Source organism: Daphnia carinata, chromosome 5 (genome assembly GCF_022539665.2).
Source record: "Daphnia carinata strain CSIRO-1 chromosome 5, CSIRO_AGI_Dcar_HiC_V3, whole genome shotgun sequence".
Lineage (NCBI taxonomy): Eukaryota > Metazoa > Arthropoda > Branchiopoda > Diplostraca > Daphniidae > Daphnia > Daphnia carinata.
The window spans coordinates 4,901,910-4,911,819 of NC_081335.1; the positions used below are offsets into that span (position 1 = coordinate 4,901,910).

General features: G+C 41.1%; 2 protein-coding genes across 6 annotated transcripts in view; both read right to left on the reverse strand.

The window, feature by feature from the left end:
- The window catches only part of LOC130696131 (calcium-binding mitochondrial carrier protein Aralar1-like), a 65,386-nt gene that overhangs the window by 2,975 nt on the left and 52,501 nt on the right, over nt 1-9,910 (reverse strand). The window contains exons 1-15 of one of the 5 annotated variants that reach the window (XM_057519200.2): nt 5,241-5,321; nt 4,795-4,860; nt 4,647-4,703; nt 4,445-4,587; nt 4,212-4,327; nt 4,012-4,151; nt 3,794-3,940; nt 3,587-3,731; nt 3,435-3,528; nt 3,281-3,368; nt 3,116-3,191; nt 2,829-3,037; nt 2,642-2,734; nt 2,427-2,552; nt 935-1,129 (exon numbers count right to left, since the gene is read on the reverse strand). In XM_057519200.2, coding sequence (XP_057375183.1) covers nt 935-1,129; nt 2,427-2,552; nt 2,642-2,734; nt 2,829-3,037; nt 3,116-3,191; nt 3,281-3,368; nt 3,435-3,528; nt 3,587-3,731; nt 3,794-3,940; nt 4,012-4,151; nt 4,212-4,327; nt 4,445-4,587; nt 4,647-4,703; nt 4,795-4,860; nt 5,241-5,297 — 1,752 coding nt within the window. In that variant the 5' untranslated portion in view covers nt 5,298-5,321. The other 4 variants (XM_057519202.2, XM_057519201.2, XM_057519203.2 and 1 more) reach the window with 4 other exon arrangements.
- Nucleotides 5,460-6,217, reverse strand: LOC130696150 (HIG1 domain family member 1A, mitochondrial-like). Its single transcript, XM_057519228.2, has 2 exons — nt 6,038-6,217; nt 5,460-5,908 (listed from the first exon to the last, which is right to left on the reverse strand). Exons 1-2 carry the CDS (start codon nt 6,135-6,137, stop codon nt 5,691-5,693), a joined length of 318 nt encoding a protein of 105 aa, XP_057375211.1. The 5' UTR covers nt 6,138-6,217; the 3' UTR covers nt 5,460-5,690.

The window sequence follows — 9,910 nt, forward strand, 5'->3', positions numbered from 1 at the left end:
TCGTTCAGTCAGAGAGAGAGAGAGAGAGAGAAAAAGAAGTGAGACACATTCCCATGATGCAGCTGGCAAAAGGCTTTGGAACGCAAAGTCACCTAATTACCGTGCATTCATCACTGAATAGAACGCCAGCAACTTGAAAATATATTTCCTGCGGATCTATTAGCAACCACGCAGAAAATTGCAATTTTTTTTTCGTGTCTTAATTTCACGTTTCTTTCTTTTTTTTTTCTTTTTTCAAAATCCTATTCCCTCCTTTTCATTATCCTTTCGTGTGTTTTTTTCCCCCCTTCATCGGGTGAATGTACACTTCGATGACGAGAACAAGTTCCCATCTAACTAAATAAATTTTTACTTCAGATCAAAAATTGAAAAAGAAGAGAGAGATTGGTAGGGTGGAAGAGATAAGCAGAAGAGCTAGGGGGGGGGGGGGAGAGAAGGCGAGAGTGGGCCCCTCACAAACCGAAACTCGCGCCCGCCTCCGAGGATGTCGAAAGATTGAACTAATGAATTCATTATTCAGCAGAGTGAAAGAGGAACAAGAGCGAGCGGGCGGCGGCGGCGGCGTGCGCTCTAGGGCTCCACAACATCCTCTAGTATTAAAAATATCCCCTACTTTCCAATTAACCAACTCCCATCCTCCCCAAAACCCCCCTTTTCCTCATTCTTCGACAAAGGCGCTACTAGAAAAGAAAGAAAAAGATAGTGAAAGAAAGAGTGAAAAATGTGGACGCGAAACAGACCCCCACCCCAATGTTTCCTCTTTTTTTTTTTTTTTGCTTAACTCCTGTGTTACATCCTTTTTTTTTATGTTAGGATATGAAAGGGAAAAAAAAGAAAAAAGAAAAGGATTTCTGGGGGTTGGGATGTATGGCTGAGCTGAGATTAAAGGGAAACTCTTCTTGCATCTGACTCTGTTACCATTTAAAACTCTCACCTGGAGTCGGGTTTTAATGACGTCAGCGGGCGTAACGAGTGAAGCGGCAGGAATTCCGGCGATGGCGCCGGAGACGAGCAGCGAGAGCGGCGAATTGTAGCCATTCTCATCAGCCATAGCAGCTTTGGTGTGGGCGTAAGCCGGGAAGTAAATTGCGCTGAACGGGATATCTCGCAAAGCACACGCTCTTGCACCCTGAAAAAAAAAAAAAAATAAATAAATAAATAAAAAAAATAAAGGTAAAGTAATTGGATACAATCAACCATCAAATATTAAAACAAACAATCACAACGTAAAAGACAAACGTATTTGATTTTCGGTTGGGGCTTTTTGTACAGTTTAAATGTTCTGCATTGCTTAGAAACGCTCATTTAGGGTACTCGAAATGGCGCTACGGGTTTGTGGCAATCAACGAGGACATGCTCGACGCATTTTGGCATTTTCAAAACCACCGCCGATGAAACCATTTTCATTGTTTCCTACTCACGTGAAATAAACTGCACGTCGTTGCGCTCTGCCGCATGAATAAAAAGGAAAAACGACGGGAGCAAAAAACGAAAAAAAAAAAAATGTAAAGAACAAAAGAAAGTGCTGCATCGTCTCTTGTGTCAGAGCCCCCCCCCCTCTCTCTCCTCTTCTCCATTCTAACTCTTATTATACTATGAAGGAACATTGTGTTCCTTTAATGGTGGTGCTTCTAGAGTTTCCAGCGAGTGACAGGTTCCGTCCATCTACCGTACCATTGAGAATGCCGTGTCGGTTCGTGAGTTACGGAACTTGCCACACAAAGACGATGGGGCTGGCGGGGAAACGGGGGGGGGGGGGGGGGGGGACTTATCGATCCCAACGAAAATTTCAATCTGATCCCATCAACGGGTCGAAGCTTACAAAGGTGCACAAATAGACGGCGAGAGAAAAGAAAAACACGACGTCGAGGACGTACCGTGCGAAGGGAATCGATTCAGCTGCGGCGCCGGCAACGGTGAATTCGATTTGTTCCTCCTCCCACACACACACACACAGTGGCACGCGAACTAGCGTGAAAAAAACCTTCCTCCCCTCTTCACTCCCCTCAATCTCAAAATTCTCCCGTTTCCTTCTCCCTCTCCCGCTGATTTTCAATCACGGAGATTGCATCGTTTTTCCCCTTTTTTTTTTTTTGTGTAGTTCGGTTCCATTCCGGGTTTTCATTTTTCTATAGAGCCACACACACATCCCCCCCCCCACTCTGTTCTTTTTTTTTTTCCCCTTCTCGCATCTCGGTTGTGCATGATGTAAATGCCTATCCATTTTTCAAAAGATACGACCATCTCTACCCATTTCTAGTTTAGGTTATCGGATGGAGTGTCGCTACTGTAACGAGCAAAAGCAAACGGAGAGTGAAAGAGAATCGTACCCGATACATTCACTATTAACTGCCTCTAGTCCCTGACGGATTACGATTCGAGTGGGAATCCTAAAGGAAGAGCAACGCAAAACAATCACTACTCACTTTGTACAAACCGAGAAATCCGAGTTCTCTAACGACGGACACGGCGCCCACTTTGGAGGCCGAGGCGATTTCGCCCGCAACTTGCAGACGAATTTTGACTATTTCCAATGGATTGGTGAACACCACCTGCATTAGAAAATTTTTTTTAAATATAAATAGAAAATGTACAATTAATGAGAAGCAAATTGTTGTGTTAAAGTTGAATGTATACGAACCTGAGAGCCACCAGCACACGCTCCGGCAATCATCTCGCCGTAAAGGGGGATTTTACCCTTCGTCGTAAATTTATCACGGACCAAATCGTTTGTCTAGGACGCGCAGGTACAAAATAAAATCGAATCAAGTTTTGTACGATTGAAATAGAAATTCCAGGAAAACAAAACAAGAAAAGTGAAAAATTACAGTGAGTTTGATGGCTTTCTCTGGGGCGACACCCATCAGCTGCGGTATCAGACCACGATAAAGGCCAAAGAACCCTTCATGGCGGATGACCTTTTTGCAACAATCTATCGAGTTGCGGTACATTAATTCACCGACAAACGAGCCACTTCGTTGGTTTTGCATTCGAGTTTTGACCAGATCAATTGGGTAGACGGCCGTAGCTCCCACGGCTGAAAGAAAAACAAAATTGATGCCATCAAGCTGAAATTTAATGATAAAAATTAAACAAGTTATCACAATGCACCCACCTCCAGCAACGGCACCCAAAGTGAAACGATATGCACTCTCAAGCATTTGGCTCACGACACTCCGATCAACAGGTGCCTGTTCCACGTCATTGGGTAAATAAGTTAATATTATAATTTTTATTTAATTGGGCACACGTGGAAAATGGATGCAATGCAGGTATTTACCGCGGATTTGGCTGCTGCCAAGCGCTGGTTTATCTTTTTCATATACTGATCAGGAGCGATGGCCTGAAGATCGGCGTAAGTGATGCGACTAAAGCGTTATTTAATATTAAGTTGCAAATGCTGATACTTATAAGCATGTGGTTATGGGGATTACCCATTTTGTTTATGAAGATCAACAAGAAGGAACAAAATCTCTAGTTCCAGAGGAGTTACTTGCGACATTGTTTGTGAAACCTGAAGCATCTCCTCTAAAGCAGAACGATGAATTCAGTTTTTTGCGAATCTCAGTGTAGTCCGATAACATACCTCTAGTAACTTCCAGATCAAATTTATTAGATGTGGCTTGTAGATATAGCTTTTTGATTAGTTCCATATTGTTGAGCAGAGACGTAAAGGCCACGAAATACGCGTATGACACTTTACTTCCCGGGCTTGATCCTCCACGGGTAAGCTATTAAAACAAATTCAATGTAATATTTAATGTCATTCAATAGAATCGTGTTAAACTTTTACAGCAATCAAGTTGGCTTCAACATCGGGCGTTAGAAGATGACTTTTCACGCTTAAAATAATGTCGTTGAAATCCAATGCCGATATAAAACCCGTTCCTTCTGGGTCGTATCTTTTAAATGCTACTTTCGCATACTCCTCGTGGAAATCCTAAGCCAGTAAGTAAGAAACATGTGATCAGAGTTGCTTATAAAGGCACAATTCAGTCTAAAAAGACTTACATGCAAGAACTGGCTAAACTCCGAATAAGAAATTTGCCGGCTTTTGTCTCTCCCGAAATAGAGGCGAACGAATTCGCCATTCATATCAAACGGAATACGTTGATGCAAAGTGGTTTGCTTCATCACCTTTTCAAAGTTCTCTAAAGAAATTTTGGAAATAGTGTAAATCTGTTATGTATGAATTGAAATTAGGGAGCTACCAAAAGACACCAATCCTGAACCATTGGTGTCAAAGAGTTGAAATGCAGTGAGGTAAAGTGCATCAGGGAGACATAGCAGTCCCTCAAATGCTTGGAACTCAGGAAATGATATAAGCCTGTAAAACCCCAATTCAAGGAACATATTGGTGTTATAAATTATATTAGTTATATATATAAATTATATAAGTGTTATAAACAATAAATTAAATTTGGTAGGACATTTTTTTTTTTACCCATCTTTACTAGAATCGACAATTCCACCAAGAAGAGCAACAGATGCTGGCTCATGGTTTGCATCAGGGAAAAGGCCAAGGAATCCCCGGATGAAGTCAGCTGAGGTCATCAGCTTTTCAGATTCTTTCGAAACAGAGGCATACTAGATGAAGAGAAGATACTGTGTAGTTTGAAATCTTTTCACGTGATATAAAAGGATACCTTTTCAAAGATGGCTTTCAATTCTTCTGTAGGTGCCCTTTTTACAGTTGATACACCCTAAGTTAACAATTAAGTATTAATATAAAATTGTGCTATACATAACACGAAAGGGACTAAATCTCAAAGCGTAAATTACAGATGAACTTACTTGTAGGCAACTGGCAGGAATGGAAAATAAAGACAACAATTTGTCACCAAAAGTGTGGCTTTCCATCTTAAAAAGGTAGAGGTGTGCATAAATCAGGAGCAAAACACATCAAACGGGGTAGCAATGACATGGAAAATTAAAGAAAAAAGTGGAGTCACTCATCAAACCAAATTTGAGATAAATTTAGTGTCAGTTTAAAATGTTTTAGCAAGCTTCGTACGATACAAAAACACCTTTGCAAAAATTAATAAAGAACATGAACCGATAATTTCGGAACAAAAAAATGAGCCGAACGAACAGAATCAAGGTAAGGGGACGTGCCGTCTACTTCGATACCACAGGATTTGGAAAAGTTCAAGCAGTGATTTTGTTCCAAAGGATTACTTTTTAGGGCGTGCTTTAATTCCAGATAAGTTGAGGCGATAACCGCGAAAATTCAAGATTACCTGGAAGGTGGACACATTTTCGGAGGCAGCCATTGTTATGCGCAGGCTACCAGACATCTGCTGGTCACGCAAGGAACACGGGACCGCGACCTTGATGGCGCACTCGCCAGCGCCAAATATTCTCTACATCATATAACATTATCATGACTCATATCCTCTACGGATAGGAACAATTAGTTGTCAGGATGGCCGACGTAACAGAATGAAAAGATGTTCAACTTCAGCCATTGAAAGCCGTTTAATGACATTTGGCTATAATTAAATACAACATTAATTTTTAAAACGCCTTGACTACTAGTAGGATGCCAACGTTGCACAGGTTTTCAATTATCAAACGAAATATTCAATTTGAACATAAAACAGTGGAAAATAATAGTTCCCGCTTTACAGTGATGGCCGGGCAAACATATGTAGATTGAGTTGGTTTGCTTCATAAAAGTTCTTCCACATTCATGCTGAAGGCTCATCTCTTTTGCTGGCTGAGGTTTGGAATTTTGGTAGGAGATACTTGTCAATCATTGAATAGCCAACCCCAAGTCCTAGGGTTACAACCACTGCTGCTTGTGCTACCACACGGAACTTCATGACATAAACCGAAGTGGACATTTCACCTCTGTTCTTGTATTGATACAGCCCATATAGAACGGCTCCAAGACATCCTGTTAAACCTGCATATAGAAAATGGATGAGTTAACCTCAACTTTTTATGTGATTCTCAATGAAATATTCTGATTGAAATGTAAACATTAAAACAAAGTCTTACGAGTAAAGCAAACTGACTGTATTGGAAAACTGACCTATTGGTACATAGGGTGCCTCACGGGTTTTCCTTGCCAATCTCTCTGCTTGACTTTCTTCAGAAATGTCAACTACTGGGATAGAACGTTGTACAACCATGATGGGCAGATCTGTCCGCGATGAGTACTCTCACGCCTAATCACCGAGACAATGACTGCTTTAGTAACTTCCTCAAAGACCAACTCGTTGGCTTACGTGACTATGGGAGCATAGCCAAGAAGCATGATTGTGAAATCGCCAAGGTCAAGGTTTCTTTGAAAATTTTCCCATTCTTGTTATGCCAAATAATAGGCACGCTACTGCTTTACATTTTCACTATAACAGGCTAAATATTTCTCAATAAAAAAATCCACCTTTACTTACGAAATTTCAAAAGGAGAAAAATTCGTCTTCACCTCCTCGCGCAGATTACGCAACTAACATCGCACCGCTGCCAGATTCCGTAATTCAAAAGCTGCGCGAAACATTTTGCCAGTCATCATGATCATGCAGATGCAGTCAGTCTAGGTCACAGAGAAGAGCGAATACCTTCCGTTCTCTATAACTATAGTTTTCCTGTAGGCCTCTACTCTTTAGCTTTGAACAGGTACAGATAGTTAGGTAGATCATGCTGAGGTTTTACGGGTCGTCAAACACGTGAGTTTTTAGTCGTTTGGGACGGAAACGTATTTTTAGGGAATCTCTTCAAGCTTGGTTCCATACCCTAATTTACGCTGCTTTCTACTCGATTCACTTTGATTGTTTCCACTCACGTTTTTCATAACTAAAATTGTTTTTTATTGCAGATCGCATATTTAGTAGATTTAAGATTTCTTTCCCTTTTTTTTATTCGCCATTTTAGCTTCCGTGTTTTTAAAATGCTAATGGCAGAACTGATTTACCCAGAAAACCGGAAATAGTTGTAAAATAGTTAGAAACTGGAAATAGTTGTAAAACTGTTAAAGATGCAAACTGTTGTTCAGTTCTCCTCTGGAAAACTGGTGTGGCTACTGGCTAATGAGCACTGCCTCTAATCCTGATTAAGTTTCATTATGACTATTTCTCAAACAAGCACTGTCAATCGCGATTGTCCTGAAAAGGAAAAAGTGGATTACAATCAAACCAAAAAATTATTTTACACTTGGAAAAGCTAATGCGTTAAAGCCGGAAACTAATCAGTCTTGAATTCTTTGGCTACCTAGCAGAGCTAGCAAAAGCTGGAAGTGAGGCCTGTGATTTTTCAGGTGCTCAAGTAGTTCTTAACTCTAAAATTCTGGGTCAACCGGTGAACAAATTTCCCCATCTTGCTGCTGCAGAAGTCAACTAATGAGTAGCCAATTAGCGTGTCTCCGACTAGCGGTCATGGCCTGTCGAATTAGCGTGAAAGGTTTTTTCTTTCTGACATACATCACATGATTATAATCAGTACGAAAACAAAGGGATTCCATAACAATAAGTATCCCTAAAGTCAGTTATTCTGATTTATTCACTTGCATGCTTAAAAACTGAAGATGACATTACTCTTGAAAGCATATACCCATCCCTGGTGGACATGCGTACGTTCAAGGGGAATTGCTGCCTCTGATAACTGTGTTAATCTCATTTCTTATAGTTGCTGCCCACTGTACTATGGACCTTAACGTCCAAATAAATGACCGAAGAAAAAGGAGGTTTCAGGTTTATTCCATTGTCACGAAGACTTTGTCGTAATGGCACAGATGAACGCTCACTATCATTGATTAAACCGTTAATTGCTGTACAAAGAGCCAGGCAATCAGCCACTGGCACCAATACAATGAGTACATTGATCCACACACGATCACTACACGATTAGCAAATCGCACAAGCAATCCTTTCAAACCATGGAATGAAGAAGACTGAAGCTTTGGCTGATTTTAGCTATAGGAAGACTAGCACATGGGATGCGGTTCTTTCCTAGTAAGATTAAATTCCAGGTAAGGTAATTGAGGGATTTCGCGGAACTGTCCAGGGCCTTCTCCGCAATCGTCTCTAAGGATTTTATAGGGAACTCAGCGCGTGTATTATTAAGTACAGCCCGACAGTATACCAAAAACAATCTCAGTACAAACGTTCGTCGACAACATCAAAGGCAAACGGCTGTCTAACTCACTTAGTGGGAACGCTGCTAGATGGCTACCGCAGAGTTCACGGGAAATCACGCTGATTTTTTACTGTTGGAAATCTCAGCCATCAAAACGCCATAACGGAGGCTCAGTTGAAGTTAACTATCACAATTTCATCGTCATTTTTCCGCATAAATTCTTATGAACGATGATTTTCAAATATGCAGATACACCTGATGCCTGCCTCGGTTTCGTGAGGAATCGGGATAGCTAAAGTATTTCGCTTTTCCCTACACATTTCAAACAAAAAAGGCCCGTTAAATAGCTAATTTTTTTAAAATTGAAAAGTAGCATCTGGCGACCAAGATTTTTTCAAACTTTTTAATAGAAAAACTCCTTTATAGTTATTGCATAAGGAAACAATTTGAAAGGGAAAAAAATGTTCTTCCTGTTAATCGACTGCGACCGCGCCTTAGTATTTTTTCCACACTTTGAAATCGTACAACGCAGGACAAAACGACGTGAAAACTGGCGATCCAAAGTTAAATATACTAACATGCAAATATGCCCCGGATGCCTTGAATAAACGACGACGCAAGCAACAAGCAAGATCTTTTGAATCACGATTGCCTGTTGTTAGTGATGGCACGGATTATCGTACCAGATGTTGAACACCTCTAGATAACTTACCTGTTTATCCTATATCTAATTATTAATCAGTGCATCTTTTTGCCATACCCTATGCAGTTTTTCACGAACTGAAACGATGAATCGAGAAGAGTCTATGTGCCATGGCTCACCTCGTAGCCACCCCTAGAATCATCCGCGTGCAGTCCATAAAAATATATCACTGCGACAATAAAATGGGCTGTGAGCTCTGCAATAATGATCATATATATACGTATAGCTCAACGTGAATAGATCACGGTCATTATTCAGTGTCGACGCAATAACACAATGGCTATTTCGCACTAACTATCCTCCCCCTCCAACTTTTCGTTTGGTCTGCACTGGACTGTGCGTAGTATAGACGGGGGATTGTTGCCTTGTTGCTATATAAATTGACTTAAAGGTAAATAATGGTGACTTATAACTCGATTCCTTATCCTGCGTTTGGTAAGAGCTCCCACAACGAGTTTAACCGTTCTTGGTGTAGATATAATGTGTACATAGACTTTTTTTTTGCGTAAGCACCCATATCACCCATAGAACTTCGTTCACGTGCCGACTCACCAATCGATAATGCAGCAGCCAGAAATAGAAACGCTATGGGAAGGCGAGCGAGGAAGCCTGGGGTGGAAGGATATAGTGGCTACATAGTTTATGGAACGTAAAGTGGTTACCACACGGCAAAGGAATTTGGATTTTATATATTCTTTGTTCCTACATAGCGCCTACGGTGGCCTACTTTTTCATTGCAATCTTCTCTGCTCAACTATTCACGAAAGATTGGCACTAATTCTCCGCCAATTCGTTGTGAATCAACGCCCGCAATTGCAGGACAAAACTTGTCTGAAGAACCGCTTTGAAAAGATTCGTGCCCCATGTATATCGAACTTTCTGAAAGGCATCGCATAATATAATAATCGGGAACACACGGGGCCGTGCGAGGTTAGTCTTTCGCACTCAACGGCCCCCGAGAACCTTTCACATGAAGTAGAGTGGGTGGCTGTTTTACGCTGATGCCGAGGCCATATCTTCCCCAAATAATAAATAGGCTTCTTATATTATCAGTCTCAGTCATCGTTGGGCTCGCTTTCTGTTTCGCCAACGCTAAGATTATTGCTGGAACAAATCGCGCGCTTCATA